At 42.5% G+C, this 23029-nt stretch overlaps 2 protein-coding genes across 2 annotated transcripts in view; one reads left to right on the forward strand and one right to left on the reverse strand.

Annotated features, from left to right (window-relative positions):
* The window catches only part of BCO2 (beta-carotene oxygenase 2), a 62880-nt gene that overhangs the window by 13870 nt on the left and 25981 nt on the right, over positions 1-23029 (forward strand). The gene's annotated exons all lie outside the window — the stretch shown is intronic.
* Positions 225-15040, reverse strand: LOC133368732 (interleukin-18-like). Its single transcript, XM_061593348.1, has 5 exons — positions 14912-15040; positions 7667-7949; positions 3548-3697; positions 2401-2540; positions 225-1290 (listed from the first exon to the last, which is right to left on the reverse strand). Exons 2-5 carry the CDS (start codon positions 7938-7940, stop codon positions 1060-1062), a joined length of 795 nt encoding a protein of 264 aa, XP_061449332.1. The 5' UTR covers positions 7941-7949; positions 14912-15040; the 3' UTR covers positions 225-1059.

Here is a 23029-nt window from a genome sequence, read left to right on the forward strand (position 1 = left end):
GTGGGGAAGGGAGTTCCTGGCAAAGTCAGAGTGTCCCCCTCTGCTTGCTCACCTTTCCTGAAAGTCCTCTTGCTGCCACCAGGTGAAAAAGTTGTTTTACCCTGCCTTTCACAAACAATGTAAAAACATCAGTTGTGTCTCCCCAATAATAAAGTAGTGTGTGACCTGGCTTTTAGACTTGGGTGGTGTATAAATGGAGACTGTAAGGTTTTTATGAAACAAAGTTATAAAGTTAGGAAACAAAGTTAAAAAGTTTACTAAAATGATAAAAGAAATATTTCCAAGGGGAACAAAGCATAGGAAAACTAGCAAACCAGCAAATTTCACCAATGGAGCAAAAAGTACAATAAAATGAATGTAGTTTAATGATCCAATTCTCTCTCAAGCAGTCCTTACCAACCTTTACCTGGGGAGTGATCCTTTGTCTCTGCCTTGAACCTGAATCGCAAAGGAGTCCCTGGATAATTATAGTCTGATGACCCCTGCAATTTACAGTCTAATCAACATGCATTTCAAAAGCTTCAAAGAAAACAATTGACCTTATGCTATGATAGACAAGGGTTTACTACAGTGTGACTTCTCTAATTAGTTTGTTAACCACCAGGCAAGCCTGCAAGTCAGCCAACAATTTCATCTCATAATCCGTAAACGCAGGTCGCATACAGGATTTATATCTTATTAGACAGCATTTCCTTCAGTGTGTCATTACACTCTTTTCTCAGGGGCCCTGAATAATAAGCCTTATTTCAAAATACTCAGTACAACAATTTTCATTAACTCAAATTACTTCTAGAATCCAGTCCTGAAACAAACACTTAGGATTAGTGTTTATAACCATATTTTTCTTTATACCATAAATTCTACAATCCTTTAAGTATTTACCTTGCATTTACATTGTGTTTTTCCAATGGAGTTTTATAGTGTGCATTGTGGTTGTTTCAAGATTCATTTATTAGTTAAGGGCCATTTTCACGTAGGCATGTGGTGTTTTACATTTCGGTATTCTGTATTATTTGTCTTACTCTTTGTATCCAGATTTATTTTTTACTTATGTTTCTTTTATTCTGGGAACGGGGAAGGATATAGCTTTGTGGACTCGTCGATTAGCTCCGTTCTCTTTATGATCAGTCGTGTGGCACTGCTGCTCTGGTTTCTCTCAAAGGCAAGAAAGTAACCTCGCTCCAGTGTTGACTCAAACATGTAGCATTGTGTGTCGGATCTGGAAAATGGTATTTTGAAGAAGATCATGTCACTGGTTTCTCCTTCGATGGCATCTGGGACTTCTCCTTCCTGAAATGAAGAGAATACATACTTGATCTATCTTAAAAGGAAATGCCAGAAACCTAGAAATGGAGTCTGAAGCAAAGCCTTGAGCCAGCCACCAAGCATGACCACCTGGGTCACAAGAGTGCCCACTTCTGAAAGCAGCCCAGAGAGATCCCATACTAAGCAACCTGTTTATCTAAAGGTTAGGAAGGCTTCATAGTGTTTGACTTAAATCTGCCTGTCTGTCATGTAAGCCCCTTGTTGGAGAGTAGACTCAAGCAGTATATTCCTGTCCATGCAAGCAGTCCTGGGAATCCCTTAATATTTCACACGTACTGGCATGGAAAATGCAATATTTCTCATTCTCATGATCATGACAGTGGCTTATCAGAGGTGAAGCCTTAGCCCTCATCACTAGCATTGCTGCATACTACATCTGTGACTGTGCACAGTGAAATGGTTCTGTTGTAATGCCAAACCATGGTTTGTTGTGATATCTGAACTGGTACCATCTAACTAACCATGGTTTAAGAGGGGCCACTAAGCAAGGATCTGAAACTTGCTAGTTTGCAAACTACTGTTTGGACAAACTGGTTTAGGGTTACCTCTGAACCAACCTGTGTGTTTAAATGAGTCCACACATTGAGACAGTTGGAGCTACCTGATAGTATTTAATCTATTTAAAATATTTTATTCAGCTTGTCTAAAGTCTGTTCCATTTCATTTACACTGGCATTCATTCATAAGTCCACTCCATTCTGTTGTGTATAGATGTTTTGATAGAATACATGGAAAGTTTGCATTTAAATTGTATGCATTATTGTGTGCATTTTCCCCAAATAAGTATTTCATTTTTTTCAGTGCAGTTTCCTGTAAAACATGAATTTTAACCATAAATACATATTTGGGTGCTCACTTTTTGTGCACCGAAACTGCATTACAAAATCTGGAGGAATGCATAATCCAGTCAGGATCTGTGTTATGGACTGTTGAATTGGGCCAGTCCACTGTAAAAAGTGACTAAACAAATTCCTCATCCACTTGTGGAATTCCCTGCTAGATAGTCAACAAGAATATAACACTAAAGATACAGCACTTAAAATACAGTGTTTATGGCAATTAGCAGCGGCTTACCTTAAATACCACCCTCATTTTGCCACCTTTTTCGATTTTCATGATATAAGTTTTGCCTTTCCACTGTGTGCTGAAGGCCACTGGCAGTCCTCTCAGGTTAGTATCTTTGTACATGTGTACATTGAATGAGATTCCAGATTCTGCATACAAAAGACAACCAGGAACCTTTTTTTAAAAAAAAGTATCTAGCAGTAGCTAACAAAACTTAGAACTTGGCTTCTATAATTGTTCTGCTTCTTTGAGATTTGTTGCTGATTGTCGTCCTCATTACTCATCCCTCCCTTTGATTAACGGGACACAGCTCCCCCTTCAATGTATGTTGGTGTTCATGCCTTCTGAATTTTTACACTAAGAAACCTCAAAAAGTATGTCATGTTGCATCAGGGATTCAAAAGGCATTTGACTTAAGAGTATTTCTGTGATTAGGTGATGACCTCTGTCTTGTTTGTACTGGAGGTTAGGGCATGTATTTAACACTTCTGCAAAGCAAGCACTGGTCTCTTGCTTAAGGCAAACTGATTCAGGTGGAATTGAGGGCTGACCAGATGTCTGCGTACAGCTGACTTTTAAAAAGCCTGATATATGACCCTTTTTAGTTTTGAATTTGAACATAAGAAATGTCCTGCTAGATCAGATCAAAGGCCCATCTAACTCCAGCACTCTGTTCTCACAGTGGCCAACCAGATACTCTAGTGGGAAACCCACAAGCAGCACATCAGCACAGTAGCACTCTTTTACTTGTGATCCCCAAAACAAAGGGGGGCATGGTGGCAGAACTATGATCACTTGCATCTGAAGGACAGCTCAGTGTGCCTTCAAAAATTCTGAGTGATTTTTAATTATCTCTTTGCCAGATAAAGATAGAGTTCATGAGACCCTTGCTCCAGATGTATTTCCTGCCTTAACACAGGCTGTCTTGAAAATCGGCAAGAAAGTGGTTTCACAACTTGAGCAGCTTGTTCCATTACTGAACTGCTCTTGTACTTTCAAATGTATTTCCTGATGAACTGCTTAACTATACGTCCCTGTACTTTTAAAAAAGTTGATTTATCTTGTTCCAAAGATCTTTCCCAAATACATGAAATGTGAGGAAAAGTAAGATGGGACAGGTGGTATCTGTTCGGACTTCGGGGAACTATTATTGTACCATTCCGCACTTCTAGGTCTGTCATTGACTCAAATACTGCCATGGCATCTGCTTGATCCTCTGGTCTCACGATGAGCACGTGATTCTCTCTGTTTCGGAAGATTTGAGCTTTCCCAGATTTTGCATGTCTCCAGCTGTCAGCTTCTAAACCTTTAAACAGATATGTTAGATGTAGAGTCAGAAGGAAGAAAGGAAAAGAGCTATAGATCTTCTGTTCCAGAAAGTAACTGCACCCATGTGCACACACACAAATGAGTGCACAGGTGCTTTAAAATAGCACCATTTTCTAATCTTTGGATCCCATTATGAGCTGTACAATAAACTTTTATTCAGGCAGGTTCACCTATAAATTAATGTAGCAGGCCTTGATTTTGCCCCATCCTAATGTTATTGATCTAATAAACCATGTTTTAGTACACTGAGTACAAGCATTGTGCTTCTTCCTCTACCCTTCTCTTGCTAAAACATTTCTGAGGTTTAAGCCACAGTTCCCCATTACCCCTGAACAGGGAAACTCTGTCATTTTTGCTTCTAACCAGAAAGGATATGAAACCAGGCCCTAATACTGGTTCCATATCCTGGTTTTTAAATGGAGATTAAACCACAGTTTCCCCATGCAGAAGTAAGGGGAACTGACGTCATACGCCACAACTGAAGTGCCAAAGCTGAGTGAGCAAGCAGAGTATTTCTAAGGTACAATATTTGTTCTCAGTGTAATCATAGTGTTTGAGATAGTTTTGAGATTATTATGAACTGAATCAATGTCTCCTCTCTTTTGACAATTTTTCAACACTGCATCTTGAATTTTTTTGGTTTTCTTTCATCTGTATTGGGTTATACAGAACTGTACGCAGTTATATCTAGGATTGGTATATAATTCTGATGGGCTGGGCTGACCTAGCTTGTGGTTTCATAGCATCAAAGAATAGTAACATAGGAAGGCAGCTGTAAGGCCATAGAGTCCAACCCCCTGCTCAAGGCAGGAATCCAAATCAAAGCATAAATTTATATATTTACTGAAAGTTTGGTGACCTCATATCATGTATTGCACTACACCACTGTAACGTTTGCTGTGTGATATTCCACTGTGCATGTGGAACTATATTATCATATTAATACATTGTTGGAGCTAGACACCAACGTTGATAGTGGAAAAATAGCCTAATATTGATTTTCCACAAAATTTGATTAGTTTTGACAAAAAAATACTACCCCATGAAACTGCAATTCTTCATACAAAAACTTAACACTATAAAAATTTGGCACAGCTCTATTTGTTGAGACTGGAAATCAGTTAAGGCACAGTAGTTTATAGCAGATACATGTTGATACCTACCTTGATCCTCTGTTCCGGGCAACCATGCAGAGAGTGGGAGAGAACAGGGAAAAAAAGTGTTAGAGTGCATCCAGAGAAGTTATTATTTGCTACCTAGATTTATTCTATCCCCAGAATAAAGTGGAATTAACTTCTTCCACTCTCCTTCCTTATTGCCATTTGGTTTAGGACAGGGGTTGCCAACAGGAGTGTAGTTGTCTAGGGTTTTGGGTGGTCTTAGACCCCTTACGTTTGGGGGACTAGGGCCCTAGCAGGGTCCCTATGTCTCCAGCATCCTACCATCCAATCAGCATTAAAGGGGAGGGTGTTGGCCACTGAGAAGAGTCTTCTAACATGCTTCCTTGTCCTTTCCTGCTGATTGGAGCCAGTCAGAGTGAAAGGAGGTGAGTTGGCCACAGAGAAGACTCTTTTCAGTAGCTAATACTCTCCCCTTTCATGCTGATTGGCCCCTAGCGATGTCTGTTGTGGTGGGTGAAAGCATTAACAAGGATCTCATTCTCAACCCAGCAGCAAAAAGGGAGGAGAGGTATGGCTGTGACTATCATGAAGGGACCCTGCACTTCTGAATTTGCTACTACAGTACTGGTTGCTAATCTTTTGTGGCCCTAGGGCTTATTTGCAAACCAGAGAAATGGTACCATATGCACCAACCTACACTGCAGCCTATTCTGTTGGCTATAATAGAATACTTATTTCAAGCCTAATTTTGGTAGAGGGAGGGGGGTCCTGTGTGTCCTAGGGAAGGCCATGCTGATGACCCCGGTTTAGAATTTCGAAGGTCATAGAAATTGCATTGAAACTGTGCCAGCAACAGAAACTGATTTCTTCCACATGAGCTTTCATTTAAAAATTTTTTTCTGGGCCTTCAGGATCCTAAGAGGTGGGGGAAGATCAAAGGTTTGGACATGGGGGAATACAACTTCCTAATTCCAAAGCACTGCCCCGTAGTGTCTCTTTTCTGTACCCTGCTTTGCTGCATCAGACCATTTGGACTATCGAGCCCACTGATGTCTAGTTTGACTGGCAGAAATTGGCAGCTGGGCTACCTGAAATCTTTTAATTGGAGGTGCCAGATATTTAACTTTGCACTTCACCATGACAAAGGTGAGCTCTACTACTGAGCTGAAGATCGTCTTCTAAGTGCAGATAGAAGCAACAGAAATAGTACCCATAAGCCATGGAGAACAACTTAATCACTCATCTACAGTGGCAAGCAATCTTTTATTTTGCCTCTTTCACTGTATTGTTATGTAGATGTTGCCCTCCATTCTTTCAAGAATCTCAGCTCATATCATACATTTTTATTCAAATATTATCCTATCCTTATCATGCTTTTTTTGGAGAGACTGGGCCCCAATCCAACTCAAAGGTAAGAGTGTTTAAGCCTAGTGGTGCAGTTTGGTAATGTTGTCCTCTGGCTGCAATCGTCTGAAGCCCACTTCTTGTCAGAAGGCAATGTGCATTACCTCACTGACTCTAAAACATGGAAGGCTAGCCTTGTTGCATGTGGGGACTCGCCTGCTGCTGAGTGGGGCCCTGGACTTCTGCCCCAAATGGCACCACGGGGCAAGCCATTATTTGGATTGGCCAGCTGCAGCCATGGCAGAGCAAGAAAAAAATATTTCACATTCCTAGGCACCAGCCTTCGTGATGGAGAGGCTCAGCCTCAGGTGTTTGAACACATTATTTGCTCAGCTTCTAAACTTGTGTTGGCAGAAAATTTCTAGCAGTCAAGAGGTGAGATCCGTAAGTCATACTCAGAGTGGATCAGTTAAAATCATTGACGTAAGTAGCCATGACTAATGACTTAGATATCACCCAAGGTGTCCACACGTCCACTCTAGCTTTTTATCCTATCCCTCTAGTGCAGTGGTTCTTAACCTGGGGTGCACGCACCCCCGGGGGTGCGAGACACTTTTTCTAGGGGTGTGAGGCATTGTTCAAGAGATTTTAAAAATTCATTTATCTTAGCTAAGTTAGGCTAAAACACACATTAAAATTAAATTAAATTAAAATAAAAAATGAATGGTATTTTTTCAGGGGGTGCGAGATCATATTTTGGAAATCCAAGGGGTGCTGGCAGTGGAAAAGGTTAAGAACCACTGCTCTGGTGTGTTGAGGGGTGGTTCCTGCCCTCAGTGTATGGGAGCAGCAGCAGTTTGGTGCCATCCTGCATAGCCCTGCCAAAATGATGGGGTGAAGCAGGAGGCACACAGTCAGTGGTGCAGCTAAAGTGTTTTAGTGCTTTGTTTGCCGCCCTGGGCTCCTGCTGGGAGGAAGGGCAGGATACTAATTAATTAATGAAATAATAATTTTGGACCCTGGACTTAACGGTCTTATGCATGCATACACATATATATCTCTTTTGACAGCTATGTGTATTACTTCAGTCATGAAACATGCAATTAACATTTCTCTTCTCTCCCCACCCCTATCCAGACATTGTGTGCTTTACAACTGTTTCTACGTTCCTGACATGTTAGATAAAAAAAATTATTGAAAAACAGTTTGCCAACCTAATGAGATGAGGGTGATGGTAATAATTAATAGAAATACTCTGCACATGTGCAGTTCTACATTTTAAACTCACTTAAATCATAGCACCATCATGGCTGCAGGAATAAAATTGAACTTTCTGCTACTGCCCTGATGCTAAACACATTTGGGAATAAGCACCATTTTGTTGTAGAAAATATTATAATAAAATGAACATTAAAACAATGCACATCCTCAGCCAGCCCCCATCTATAAAATATGTTGGGTGTTTTTTTTTAAAGAAAAACCCCACGAAAAAAGAATGCTGTGGTGGCTAGTATCAGGCCCAGGTGCTGATGTCAGGCCTGTTTGCTGCTGCTTCCATCTGCCAATCTCTGGGTAGTCATTTGGTAGCCAGGGTGGGGGGGGCTGATCTGTGGGGCCCTGGCCTTTGGCCCTACCTGCACCTTTGCACAAAATCCAACACTCATAAAAACAAGCCAGCCAAGAGTTACCTTCAAAAAAGAGGGTCCCGTCATCTCCAATGTGCAGTGGATACATGTGAACTACATTGTCATCCATCTTTGCTCTCTAGGAGGGGGTGGGAGGAAGGAAAAAGGTAACCTTAGAATGATACTGGATCTATCTAGCATGGCCCAAGGTGTAGGGAGCTTCTTTGCTCCAGTCTCAGGTGCTCAACAATGTTGTGTGGCAGAACAGGCAGGGAGACTGTATGGCATGGAATTAGCCAATTGGCCATTGACCAATGGAAGGATTTTTCGAGGGCTGCAAATGGTACATCCTGTAACAAGTAAAACTTTAGTAAAGGTCCATATTGCAGTGCCCATGAACGTGCCTCTTTGAGGCTCTTTGAGAAAGAAGCCAGCATGCCTGAAAAGCTGGCTCTTTACAACTCAGCAGAAAAGATTGACAGATTCTTATAATGTCCACTTTCAGGGCTCTAGACTTCCCGTATATCTAGTGACCATTGCTCCCTCAGCTTCTCCCATCCCAGCAGAGCTCCCACAGTCCCTTCCCTTGGCAACAGAGCAGTTAGCACAACTGGCACAGGGGAAAGTCCATAATCTTTTTCCAGTGAATTCCAGCGGCTGAAATGCTGTGATTGCAGATTATTGTGACCCATATTGATGCAAGTCAGCTTTGTGTTACTGACTTCTCTCTCAGAGACTTTGCCTCAGCTGGGTAATGAATAGAGGCAATGGGGCTGCTCTTCAGGAGCTGGCATGCTTAAAGGCTGCCAAAGCCTCACATGTCCCCCTCTCAGCCTTCCTTCCTTTCCCTGTGGTTAGAGAAGTGTGGCTTGCTTCATGCCCAGAATCCAGTATTAAACCAGTATTTTGAAAATGCTACCAAATTGAGGCCCAGGCATCATGCATTTATCTGGAAGCTTTCCAATTTGTCAGTGTTAGTGGTTGCTATGCTGGACAAGGTTGCCATCTCTTTTCTAGCCCTGCATCCTTGGCCTTGAACAACAGTCTGACATGCAGAAATTTACCTGGTGAAGGCATGAAGGTAAAAGGATGGGGAAAGTATATATCAGAATAATTTTTTTCCCTTACTGGAAAAAATAGTTTGCAACCCAAGATGTGTGCTGCTTGTTGTTCACATCTGCTTTCTCTTGGTGGCACTTGGAATATGGAAGAACCTAGCTTGGGTCGTGGGTTAGACCATTTCTGGTTGCTTCTAGTTATTTCATTATGGGGAAATCAGTATTTTTAGGCATACACTTTTGTGGACTACAGTTTGCTTTATCAGATGTATGAAATGTAATTCTGAGTTGCAAGTACGCCACCTCGGGCATCTGATGAGGTCCTTCGTTGGTTTGGGTGCAACAGACTAACATAGCTACCCTCTGGAATGCTTTTAGACTATATCCAAGGTTCTAGACTCCCAACTATTTAATCATAATGAGGCTAAGGCTGCAATCCTATACACACTTACCCAGGAGTAAGCTCCATTGAACTCAATGAGACTTACTTCTGAATAGACAAGTATATGGTTGTACTGTAAATCAGATCAGTTGGAAAACAGCAGGAATTCCCAAGGCTGGTACCCACATTTAACCAGCATTTCTAAGGCCAGAAGTCTGGTTTGCATGCCAAGTTTTCTTGTGGTTTCCTGTACTGTGGGCAATGTTGGTCCCAAAAGGAAACTGCAGACCAGTCTCTGCACAGATCATGAAGAATTTCTGATTACAAAATGGTTTGAGAGATACCACAAGTCAGGGTTTTCCCAAACAACTGGTGTCTTGTGTAATCAGTGTGCATTGGTTGATACTCATCAGTCTATCTTCAACATAAAACTTTTGAGAAATCATTTTTAATCCAGAGGGCCATGTGGGCATAAAGCAGCCTTCACCAAACTGGTGCCCTCCAGATGTTTTGGACTGTGGGAGTTGTAGGTTTGCTGAAGGCTGCCATAAAGGGAGTCAAGGAAAATGTGGCTGATGCATATTTCTTGTGTATGTATATGTATGTATAACTTTATTGCTTAGCCATAGGCCATCGCACAACAGATAACACATGCAGCATTTCAGTACACAAGTTACAGTTAAAATTAAATTAAAATTCAATCGTTGGATGCATACCAACTAAAACCTGAAAGTCACAACAGACTGTTGTGCTTCCCAGCTAAAGGCCCACTATTAACTGATTAAAACCCTGTTAACACTTACAGACTGTTACCATAGGGCATCCCCCTGACAGTTTATCGCATGATCGGAGATGTATTTCGTACATAGCTTTCGGGCTGTGAATGCAAAAAGGGCAACCCTATATGTTACGAAAATGTCTAAATCAGACGTAAGATAAGAGATGGTTTGGAGAATCTGGTCCAGGCACAAACGGGCCAACAAACAATTGGTATTTTGCTTGGGGACAGGAGTATAAAGGGCAGAACAGTAGATAATGAGGCAGATCTTCAACCTCCGAGACACCACATATGCAAAGACGCTGGGACCAAGGGGTCTGTGTGTAACGACCATCCAGCACAGCGTTCGGGATAGTTTGGAAACGAAGCGCTGTAAATGCTTGCCTAAGTTTTAGATTTAAAGGCTGGGTCAGGTATGAAGCTCTATGATGGTCACCTTTATAGAGCTTATACCATTTGGAGAATTTAGAAACATGAATGACCTGCCTGTCTAAAATGGCACTGTGCTGATAAATTTCACCTCTAAACTTTAATCTGGTGTTTATGGTAAACGGTACCTGTCTCTGGATGTGATATAGATGATAAAGACTATTGACTCTTGAGGCCCAGTATTTAACTTTTGGTTCTTGCTCAAGGCACAATTTGAGTAGTGACTTGGCTGGGGCTACTTTGGAGATGTTCCAATAATTAATCAAAGCGTAGTGAACACGAGCTCCAACTGAGGGCAGACCGGTCTCTGCTCGAAGCAGGGCGGCTGGGGTACCATGAGGTAAGAACAGTAACCTTTTCAGGAAACTATTTTGAAGAGACTCGAGCCTTTTTAGCTGTTTTTCTTCCCACCCCCAGACTGCCGCACCATATAAGATCTGCGGAAGAACCTTAGTCTGAAAAATTTTTAAGGCAGGGGCAATTAAATTGCCACCTACTGTGCGATAAAATTTTAGTATAGCTCCAATTGTTTTTAATGCAGAAGCTATAGTCATATCCACATGCTTTTTCCATGAAAGATTTTCGGAGAAGTATACTCCCAGGTATTTAAATTCACGGCATTGTTCAATTTGATGTCCTTCAATTCTCCATGTGAAATTAGTGTGCCTTTTGCCAAATATCATCACCTTTGTTTTCTCGTAATTGATCGTCAACTTTTCTTTAGCACAGTAATCACTAAGTTTCAACAGTAGCCTCCTTAGACCATTGCGAGTGATAGATAATAGTATCATATCATCCACGTATAGTAAAATGGATATTTTCCTAGTTCCAATTGAAGGTGGAAAAAACTCCGGCCCAGATAGATAAGGGACTATGTCATTTATATAGAGGTTAAAGAGTATTGGGGCCAAAAGGCACCCCTGCTTTACCCCTTTAATTATAACAATGGAATCAGTTAGGGAACCAGATATCCCCACTCTTACTCGTGCCGAGGTATTTGTGTGCAGTTCTCTAATCAGGAACAATAGACGTTTGTCAATGTTGGTATTTGCCAACTTAGTCCACATTAAGTTCCTGTCAATGGAGTCAAACGCAGCTGCCAGCTCGACAAAGGCAGCATATAAACGCTTGGTGGGACCTGCCATACACTGTTTGGCTAAAAAAAGGAGGGTCAGGCAGTGATCAATAGTCCCTATTCCTTTCCTAAATCCAGCCTGTTCGGGGTGAATAACCTGGTTAGAGGATTCCCAGTCCTCTACTTTTAACAGAAGATATTTACTATAGAGCTTAGAGCAAATATCCAGGAGGCTAATGGGGCAATAATTATTTGGATCCTGCTTATCACCCTTTTTATAAACAGGGAAGACTATGCTCTGCTTCCAACCCTCGGGGAAGATGCCCGAGCTATTGATTTGATTAAACAACTTTGCCAAAATAGGGGCCCACCAGTCAGGAAAGGTTTTATAAATTTCTGGAGGCAGCATATCTTCTCCTGAAGCTTTGCCTGATCTAAGGGCTGATATGAGGGATTTTATTTGTAATACAGTAACTGGTGACCATTGAGGCATGCTTGTTTTCTCAATGGGAGGAGGGTTATTAGCGGGGGAGGTCATGTATAGCTTACTGAAATGGGAATGCCAGGCAATTGAAGGTATTTGTCCAATAATTAAAGGTCTGGGAGTACCCATGCCCTTAGAGACAAGGTTCCAAAATTGGCTCTCATTCCTCTCCATTACGGCTAGATCTAGCTGTTGCCATTGGAGTCTAGCGTATAATTATTTTTTTTGTTTCAAAAGTAACTTATATGAAGACCTCAAATGGACTAGGTAATCATGCGAGTAAGTTACAGTGTCTCTAACAGCTGAACGTGAATAGTTCATCAGCACTCTCCTGGCTATCCTACACTCCTGATCAAACCATCCGTTTCCTGGTTGTCTAAAAGACAACATTCGTTTTTTCTGGACCAACATTGGTCTTAAATGTTGCACAATAGTCTGGTAAACCTGAATGGCATTCGTTTCGGAATTCATAATGTCTTGCCGTAGGGAATGAAGAGTGTTGCTAACAAGTAGTTGTGAAACAGAGGAGTGCAGGGCAATGGACCAGTGAATTCTCTGTTCTGCATATTTCTTGTGAAAACCCTGAGTGATTACTTCCTCCTTCTCTGTCAAAGAACTCTGACCTTTTTTGTTTATTATGACACCACTGGATTATTAACCAGAATTTATATAGTCCAGGAATGCAATGCATGCACAAATGAGTGTTGTGGGTGCTGTAGGGTCCTCTGTTGATATCCTGTTGAGATTGAATTATTGCCTGATGCTCAAAAGGGAAGCTTTTCCCATTCTTTTATCTCCATGCTAGGAAAAGCTTCACCAGGTAAGTTGGTGCAGAAATTTATTCTAAGGTTCCTTGGCCACCGCTTCAGATACCCCCCCCCCCACAATACTTGACAATTGTGCCCCTACCCCAGCTGCAAGGCTGGGTTGCGAGAGTTACGAGAGAGAAAGTTCTAGGCTTAATGGACAATATAAAAACTGACAAATCACCGGGCCCAGAGGGCATCCACCCGAGAGTTCTCAAGGAACTCAAATGTGAAATTGCTGGTCTGCAAACTAAAATGTGTAACTTGTCCCTCGGGTCCTCCTCCGTGCCTGAGGACTGGAAAGTGGCAAATGTAACGCCAATCTTCAAAAAGGGATCCAGAGGGGATCCCGGAAATTACAGGCCAGTTAGCTTAACTTCTGTCCCTGGAAAACTGGTAGAAAGTATTATTAAAGCTAGATTAACTAAGCACATAGAAGAACAAGCCTTGCTGAAGCAGAGCCAGCATGGCTTCTGCAAGGGAAAGTCCTGTCTCAGTAACCTATTAGAATTCTTTGAGAGTGTCAACAAGCATATAGATAGAGATGATCCAGTGGACATAGTGTACTTAGATTTTCAAAAAGCGTTTGACAAGGTACCTCACCAAAGACTTCTGAGGAAGCTTAGCAGTCATGGAATAAGAGGAGAGGGCCTCTTGTGGATTAATGACCTAGAATTAGGAGTGAGCAGTGAAGTGGCCAAGTTTGCTGACGACACTAAATTGTTCAGGGTTGTTAAAACAAAAAGGGATTGTGAAGAGCTCCAAAAAGATCTCTCCAAACTGAGTGAATGGGCGGAAAAATGGCAAATGCAATTCAATAAAAACAAGTGTAAAATTATGCATATTGGAGCAAAAAATCTGAATTTCACATATACGCTCATGGGGTCTGAACTGGCAGTGACCGACCAGGAGAGAGACCTCGGGGTTGTAGTGGACAGCACAATGAAAATGTCGACCCAGTGTGCGGCAGCTGTGAAAAAGGCAAATTCCATGCTAGTGATAATTAGGAAAGGTATTGAAAATAAAACAGCCAATATCATAATGCCATTGTATAAATCTATGGTGCGGCCGCATTTGGAATACTGTGTACAGTTCTGGTCGCCTCATCTCAAAAAGGATATTATAGAGTTGGAAAAGGTTCAGAAGAGGGCAATCAGAATGATCAAGGGGATGGAGCGACTCCCTTACGAGGAAAGGTTGCAGCATTTGGGGCTTTTTAGTTTAGAGAAAAGGCGGGTCAGAGGAGACATGATAGAAGTGTATAAAATTATGCATGGCATTGAGAAAGTGGATAGAGAAAAGTTCTTCTCCCTCTCTCATAATACTAGAACTCGTGGACATTCAAAGAAGCTGAATGTTGGAAGATTCAGGACAGACAAAAGGAAGTACTTCTTTACTCAGCGCATAGTTAAACTATGGAATTTGCTCCCACAAGATGCAGTAATGGCCACCAGCTTGGACGGCTTTAAAAGAAGATTAGACAAATTCATGGAGGACAGGGCTATCAATGGCTACTAGCCGTGATGGCTGTGCTGTGCCACCCTAGGCAGAGGCAGCATGCTTCTGAAAACCAGTTGCCGGAAGCCCCAGGAGGGGAGAGTGTTCTTGCACTCGGGTCCTGCTTGCGGGCTTCCCCCAGGCACCTGGTTGGCCACTGTGAGAACAGGATGCTGGACTAGATGGGCCACTGGCCTGATCCAGCAGGCTCTTCTTATGTTCTTATGTTGCCTCTGGTAGGAATATCTTTAGGGGTGTCAAGGAAGCAGCCCCCAATCCGAGAGGCTGCATCCCAGCAGCATCCTCTGGAGCACCCCTCCTGTGTTTGAGGGACAGCCTGAGCTGCCCCAGCTGTGCCCAGCTCTGCGTTCTCTTCTTGCAGGATAGGACGATCGCGTCCCCAGCCAGTGCCTTCTTAGGAGCCCCGGGCAGTTTTCCAAGCCTCACCCTCGCGCTCTCCCCGGCTGGCTTCCTTTGGTATGTAAGGAGAGCTTCACTGGCCCGAAAGTATCGACCCCAAGCTGGGAAGGGCGCCCGCTGCAGCCGGCCCCGCCCGCTTTGGCCCAGCGCCAGGCTCCCCGTCCTCGCTTACCTGCCTCCCGTGCAACCCAGGCGCTGACAGCAGCGGAGCCTTCCCGGGCGACTGAGGGAACGCTTGCGGACTGAGCCGAAGTGCGTGCGGGGAGGGGAAGAGGGCGGGCGGCGGGGAGGAGGAAGGGGGAGGGACGGGCAGGAAATAAAGCAATGCCCAACCCGGGCCCGCTTCCTCTTCGGGAAGAGACGCGTTTATGGGGTTGTCATATTACTATGGCTGGAGAAGGGTGACTCAGGGGCTGCGCAGCTGTTGCTTGACACGCGGGAGGTTCCAAGCCCAGGCCTTGGCACTCCCAGGGTGGGCTGGTGGAGAGCCGCTGCCAGGCGGTGCAGGAGACCGCGGCTAGGTGGAAGGCAGGGATTTCTGACTGCCACATGTTGAACGATGGCAACAACAAAATGACTCCTACCGCCACTCTCACCCACCCATCAAATGATTACTGCGGACACGAAGAAAGCTGAAGTGGGCTTGCGCGTGGAAGGATTGCCAGGTCACTTCATTCTTGCCACTGGATTCGAACCAAACTCCTGGGCTGCCAAAACAAAACTCCAAAAACAAAAGCGATCCTGCAGGCCTGAAGTAGACAGTCCCCAGCTGGGATGGGATGGGCCAATGGTCTGACTACAGATTCTTAAGGCCTTTTCTGTTTTGTGGAACTTTAAATAAATAAATAAATAAATAAATAAATAAATAAATAAATAAAACAAGTTAATAATCTGATGGCTACACAAGAGAAAGAGTTACATAAATGGGCTTTAGGGTGGTAAGATATGCATCCTTTAATATTTTATCTTTATTCCTAACTGGAGAACTAAATTGCTTAAAATTCCCTCCTATATCTAACTTTTCTTTGTGTATGCAGGCTTATTTCTCAAAAGAGTGTTGATGGAGCTGAAACCTGCTTGGCAGTCACATTCCCTAATCAGGAAAATCTGCACATGCTCAATGACACCTTTTATTTGTTCTTCAGTTACACTCTGGCACTGAATACAGGTTCTGGCTAGGATTGACTGGGATTGAGCTTTGGCTCTAATTAAGTGTTACACTTCACAAGTTGGCAATCCTGGCTCTGTGGTTTTTTGAAACCTTTTCTAATTGTTTAATGCATTACTTCTTTCTCTATTCACAGGTTTCTGCAAACTATCTGCATCTATTTTAATTCATTTCCCAGAAATGGAGCTGTAGCTGCCTCAGGGGAGACCCAGGACAGCTGAGGTGTCAGTACACAGCAGAACTATCAGTGGAGAAGCCCATTTCTCCATCCTTTAGTTCCTAGTTTAATTCTTCTAGCATTAACAATCTTCCCTTTCTTCCTAATTTTATATTTATATATACATGCCTTTGCCCTTAACTTTAACTGCATATGAAGAGTTCATAATCATACCAGCTTTTAAAAAGTAGTTATTTAGCCTAACAACCTTGAGTACTAAGACAGAAACTATTTAAGTAGAATTTAATTTTAATCAATAAAAGCATTCTTACTTCCGTCAGAACAGGATGGTGGATCCAGCAGGGCTTTTATGTTTAGAACAGAAAAATGATTAACAAATGCTACATGTAATGTTTTTTAAAAATGGAAACATTTACTGATAGCTGTGCTCTGAGCATCAGTGAGCATTTTAATGTGAACTGTTATCCAAATTTTCAAAAATACATGCAATTTTATGAGAAAAAACGAGTAAGACTGTGAATGTACTACCCCCAGAAGGTCACACAAGTATAACATGTCAATTTTCTTGCCTTTGGGGAAAACAGTTTGATAACAGGTGGGAGTTTGCACAGAATCTCTAGCATAAAGACCCAGACCTTCCTGCCTCTTTATACTTCTGTAGAATTCAAACTGTGTTTCCTAAAAGAACAGGTAACTCTAATTATTGTCCTTTGAAAAAATGGTGAATATTTGCTTGCATTCCATGGAAGCAGGCTGTGCATATAAATAAATGCTTTAAGTTAGAGGTGTCAGTTTTGTACAGGTACTTATTTTGATAGCCTAACCCATTTAACATCTCCAACTCCTTTTCATAGGTGAGGAAATGAATAGTTAACAGCTCAATCCTAACCATGTCTACTCAGAAGTAAGTTCCATTCAATTCAATGGGGTTTACTCATTGGGTCAGGAATGCAGCCTAATGTGCTAAGGAAGTTAGGTATTTGCTCTCTTAAAGTATATGCCTGGAGACCACACATCCAAATTTGTGTCAGTGATGGGAATTGGAGATACTAAAGTTAAACTGTCAAACAAAATTATTTTGTGTCACTGTTGTCAATGTGATTATGTTTCAGTACCACCCATTTCATTGGGGAGAGAATATTACTGGAATAAAAGGTACAACATTTTGACAAGAAGGAACTGAAAGAAGGAGAGGAAGTAGATGATTTTGTGTGTCTTTGCACCCTGCCCTCTGTCTGTCCGGGAAGTGTCAGTATGTTGTGGGCAGCAATGATGTGGGAGAACTGAATTTGCAGAGTGGAATGGTGCCTCGTAAAAGAGTGATGATGTGGGAGCCCTATATTCACTCCCTTGACTTAGTGATCCTTATGTTTAAACTGTAATCAAACTATTAAATGTCTGTCAAGGACAGTTTTGTCTCTAACGATTCCTGCCGTTCCTGGAGATTCCCTACAGAAATCAATTCACTATCATCAAATTTGTTGTCTGTGTTCAGCTCAGTGTAATAACAGTTCAAGCCAGATATTCTGCACATTTGTTGGAAACTTTAGTTTCCCTTCAGTATTTGTTTTTACAGTTATAATTTTATTGGCATTAGCTGCAGGGATGACACTTTATCCACCATTAAGTAAAGAAGCAAACTATTCAGCTGAGAGACTACATCCATCTGAAAGCATCTGTAATGCCAGGAAATCTGTTTTACCACTGTGTTAACTTTCCAAATTAGTTTAAAATACTGCTTTCATTCACATCTTAATAAGCATCACTTAGCATTTGATGGAAGTGTCTGCAACATATAAAGTGTCTAATTCCTCTTCAGGACCTGCCTGCAGAGTCTTAACAATGTTACTGTAGTGTGGGGTTTCAGAGTAATAATATAATAATAATAATAAAATTTTATTTGTGAGTTGCCTATCTGGCTGAATAAACGGCCACTCTAGGCGACGTACATTATCATGATAAAATACAATATAACCAGAAAAATAATAATTAAAATTAAACAGCACTAAACAACATTAAAAACTGACCTATCCCCGGAGACCCCATAGGCCTGCATGAATAGCCAGGTCTTCAAGGCCCGGCGGAAACCTGTCAGGGAGGGGGTGTGGCGAAGATCAGAGGGAAGGGAGTTCCAGAGGGTGGGGGCCACAATCGAAAATGCCCTCTCTCTGGTCCGCACCAGCCTAGCTGTTTTAACTGATGGGACCGAGAGAAGGTCTTGTGTGGCTGATCTTGTCAGGTGGCATAATTGGTGATGCTGGAGGCGTTCCTTCAGATAAACTGGGCCGGAACCGTATAGGGTTTTAAAGGTCAATACCAACACCTTGAATTGGGCCCGGTAAACAACTGGTAACCAGTGTAGGTCCACTAACACTGGGGTGATATGATCACGGCGACGGCTGTTCTTAATCAAGCGCGCCGCCGCATTCTGTACCAGCTGTAATTTCCGGACCGTTTTCAAGGGTAACCCCATGTAGAGCACATTACAGTAGTCTAAGCGAGAGGAGACCAGGGCATGTATCACCCGTGGGAGCAGATGGACAGGAAGGTAGGGTTGCAGCCTCTGTATCAGATGTAATTGATACCAAGCTGCCCGGCTCACTGCCGAGACCTGAGCCTCCATAGACAGCTGGGAGTCAAGAATGACCCCAAAGCTGCGGACCTGGTCTTTCAGGGGTAATCTTACCCCATTAAACATCAGGTTTATATCTCCCAACCTTCTCTTGTCCCCCACGAGCAACACCTCGGTCTTGTCGGGGTTCAGTTTCAGCCTATTCCTTCCCATCCATTCACTTACGGAATCCAGGCACTTGGACATGGTATCCACAGCCAACTCTGGTGAGGACTTAAACGAGAGATAGAGCTGAGTGTCATCTGCATATTGGTGACACTGCAGCCCAAATGTCCTGATGATGGCTCCCAGCGGCTTTACATAGATGTTGAATAGCATGGGGGAGAGGATAGATCCCTGTGGCACTCCACAATTGAGAGGCCAAGGGTTTGAAACCTCATCCCCCAATGCCACCCGTTGATGTCTGTCTGAGAGATAGGAGCGGAGCCACTGTAAAACAGTGCCCCCTATTCCCAATCCCCCCAGGCGATCTAAAAGGATACCGTGGTCAACGGTATCGAAGGCCGCTGAGAGATCGAGGAGGACGAGGAAGGTATATTCTCCTCTATCCAACGCCCTCCTCATATCATCCACCAGGGCGACCAAGGCTGTTTCAGTTCCATGTCCAATCCTGAAGCCCGATTGGAATGGGTCTAGATAATCTGCTTCATCCAAGTGTGTCTGTAACTGTTTGGCCACCACGCGCTCAATCACCTTGCCCAAGAATGGCAAATTAGAGACTGGGCAAAAGTTATTTAATTCTTGGGGATCCAAGGAGGACTTTTTCAAGATGGGTTTTATTACTGCCTCCTTGAGGGCTGTTGGCATTGCACCCTCTTCCAAGGATGCATTTACCACCGCCCTGATCCCTTTGCTCAGCCTCTCTTTACAGCTCATAATGTGCCACGAGGGGCAAGGGTCCAGCAGACAAGTGGTTGGCTTCACAATAGAGAGCACCTTGTCCACTTCCTCAGAAGGAAGAGGCCGAAACCGATCCCATCGGACCGGAATGCTACTGACCGCCTCTGGCTCACTTCCTGTGTCCACGGCGCACGGAATCATGCTCTTCAGTCGTTCGATTTTATCGGCAAAGTGTTTAGCAAATCTGTCACAGGAGGCTTTTGAATGCTCCGTGGGTTCCTGAGCAACTGGATCGACCAGGCTACGGACCACTTGGAACAGCCTCCTGAGGTCCCCCCCCCGCCATTTCTGTTCTTTCCTCCCATTGTTTCTTTCTATATGTGAACCTTTTTAGATAATTTAATTAACTACAATCTCATGTGCTTGGGGGCCCAAACTTAAATGATGCTTGCATGTCTGGTAGTAACTTATTATGATAGTGCAATTAACTCACAGCATAACAGTACTGATTTGTTACAGTTGTATTACACAAGGTGCTATCTAGCTACATTGCCACAAGCCATTCTTTGCAACATCAGGTTGTAAATGTTCTGTGCAACTCCAGCATGCATCCTAAAAGAACTGGTACTTAAATGAAATTATTGCAAATTACACTTGGCAGAAATTAATTTGAAGAAAAAAAACATATAATGAGACACTAACATAGAGTAGACATTTGCAATTAGATAGAAAGTTCCATTTTAGAGAAAGAGATTAATGGAGAATACTGCTCCAAGTTGGCACAATCAGGCAAGATATATTTTCAGCAAAATATGACTGAGGTTTAAAGCTGAAGGGGAGCAATGATACAAACCCCAGGCAACCTTGCTGAATCTAATAAGTATGTCTGGACAGTATCTTGATGAGAGACTACCTGAAAGCCCCATGAACACAATGTTAAAAAACAATGGTAGCAGATAGAAATGGCCCAGGCTGTCCCTCTTATGAAAATGGAGAACATTTCAAATGGCAGAAACAACTGTTCTGGCCCCAAATCCTCCAATTTATCTCATTTCTCAGAAACACCATTCAATTCTGTATGGAATATACTGATGGAGATTTAACCCCAAAAGGTCACCTTCATTTGAATCCATAACTCCACCTTTTGTTTACATCTAGCCTTCTTTGTTCACATCCAGTAGGATCGCATCTTAACCCTATTCAATATTTAGGTGAAACAGCTTGGAGCATCTTTGAACCCTTCTCCAGGGAATCTGTTGGTTTGCTGTCCCGCATATGCCCACCATCTTGTATCTCTCCTCCATTTTGAAAGCAAAGCAAGGAAACAGCAACAGACACTAGAACATCTGAACTTGGTTGAGAATTATTGCTTTTATTTATTTATAAATAAACTTTATTTTTATATAATTTATTTACTATGTATTTTCCTCCTCTTTAGCCGAAGAAGGCTCTCAGAGCAGCTTATACATATCTGTGATAAGCTAGTCCCTGCCCATAAGTTTACAATGAAAAGACATTAACACAAAATGAAAAGTTTATTGGGAGGAAGAAAAAAGCAAGCAAAGGCATTCGTTCTTAATTAGTCATTTTACCCACCCAACCATTTCTGCAGCTTGGAGCCTCAGCTTAGAACAGACAGCAACTGGAGGGGGATACTCTTTAGATCTATGGGCCAGTGAAGGAGGAACCCCCCCCCCATAACTGTCATCTGCTGCAAGGGTGCGGGAGGTGGTATCGGGTGGAGGAGAAAGCCAGATGAGAGTCCCTAATCATGTTTGGAAGTGAGAAGGGGTTCAAATATTCTTTGTGCTGGCCGCTTTCAAAATCTGCCTGGGTGGAAAGGCAAGATACAAATGTTTAAAACAAGTTTTCCATTGCATATTTAGATGGCAAATGAGATAATGTTTTCAGCCATTTGTGGTCTAAAATTCTGGAATACCTTCATTGGCACATTGATGAGGAGAAAAATAAGAGCTGGATAGAATTTGAATTTGTTGTGGTTCTTTTGGACCAGTGACAAGTATTTCAAATGTTTGACTCCAAGCGTTAAGCTGCTAAAATGCGCCTTATCTCTATTGTGTTCCCACACTGCAACAATTCTCTGTTGAACAAATATATTTTGATTGTGTAATGTTAGCAATGATGTCATACCTGTTGGTAGGGAAAAAATATGCAACATTTAAAACTAAGAAATATTTCTGTAGTGTTTGCTTATACTGTCTTCTGCCCTTTCCACTTGTTCTGACTCTTTGTTTCTGGAAGGATTTCCTTATTTGTCTGATCTGCTGGAGGGCCAGCTAACCTCCCACAATTACACCCTCAATCTGTTTGTGGTTTAATCTGGAATAATTGACACATGAATTCTCAACTGGCAATAGAAAGTAATACAGATAAGATTCCTCACCCAATAAGCGCACACAAACCTGCTGAATTGTACTACTGTCAGTGTTCTAAAAGCCTCACGGCTGCTGGCCTTGGCTAATCAGAGGGCCACACCCACACCAGACTTGATTTCACTTGAGACAGTCATGGCTTCCCCCCAAGAATCCTGGGAGGTGTAGTTTGTGAAGGGTGCTGAGAGGAGACTCCTATTCCCCTGAGAGAATGGTTAACAGTCAGCCACTCTGATTGAAGGTCTGTGGGAGGAACAGGGCGTCTCCTAGCAACTCTCAGCACCCTTCACTAACTACACTTCCCAGGATTCTTTGAGAGAAGCCATGATTGGCTTTGAGCCATGGCTTTGAGAGAAGCCATGTTAAATTCTTTTAATTTGTTTTTAAAAGTTGTGTTTTTAAATTTGTATATTTGTTTTTAATGTTTTTAGTTATTGTAAACCGCCCAGAGAGCTTTGGGTATGGGGCAGTATATAAATACACTAAATAAATAAATAAATAAATACTATTATCCTTTCTGTTACAGCTCTAACAAGAAACTTGTTTTGAGTAGAAAAGGGTTATGAAAAGGTGTAGTGATTTGAGTGTAGGATTTGAGGCTCCGGCTCAAATCCCCACTCAGCCATGATGCTTAGTCGAGCCTACCTCACAGGCTGTTGTCAGGATAAAATTGAGAGGGAGAAACCATGTATAGCACCTTGAGCAGGTGGGATATATACATTGCAATAGACAAAAATAACTGTCTTGAATAAACTAAGGATTCTAATCTGTAGTTCTTGTAATTATGAAAACAATCACCAAGGGATGAGTGATCCTTGATCAGTTTCACACTGAAAACTGTATAAATAAATATGTCAGTCACTGAAGGATAAGTGACCATGTAGTTGTCCTAATATTATCTTATTGTGACTTTTTAACCAACTAAATTCTTTTCAGAGCAAAAATGTAAATGTACTGCCTTCAAGTGGCGACCCTATGAATAGGGTTTTCATGAGGCTGAGAGGCAGTGACTGGCCCAAGGTCACCCAGTGAGCTTCATGGCTGTGTGGGGATTCGAACCCTCCTAGTCCAACACCTTA

Source organism: Rhineura floridana, chromosome 12, assembly GCF_030035675.1.
Source record: "Rhineura floridana isolate rRhiFlo1 chromosome 12, rRhiFlo1.hap2, whole genome shotgun sequence".
Classification (NCBI taxonomy): Eukaryota; Metazoa; Chordata; class Lepidosauria; order Squamata; family Rhineuridae; genus Rhineura; species Rhineura floridana.

What these genes read in the sequence shown, in the direction of transcription:
- LOC133368732 (XM_061593348.1), bottom strand. Translation starts at nt 7,940, where the DNA reads ATGGATGACAATGTAGTTCACATGTATCCACTGCACATTGGAGATGAC. An exon ending in AGACCTAGAAGTGCGGAATG is followed by an intron (nt 2,541 to 3,547) that starts GTACAATAATAG and finishes TTTTGTATGCAG; the next exon opens with AATCTGGAATCTCATTCAAT. An exon ending in AAATGAGGGTGGTATTTAAG is followed by an intron (nt 1,291 to 2,400) that starts GTAAGCCGCTGC and finishes TCTTCATTTCAG; the next exon opens with GAAGGAGAAGTCCCAGATGC.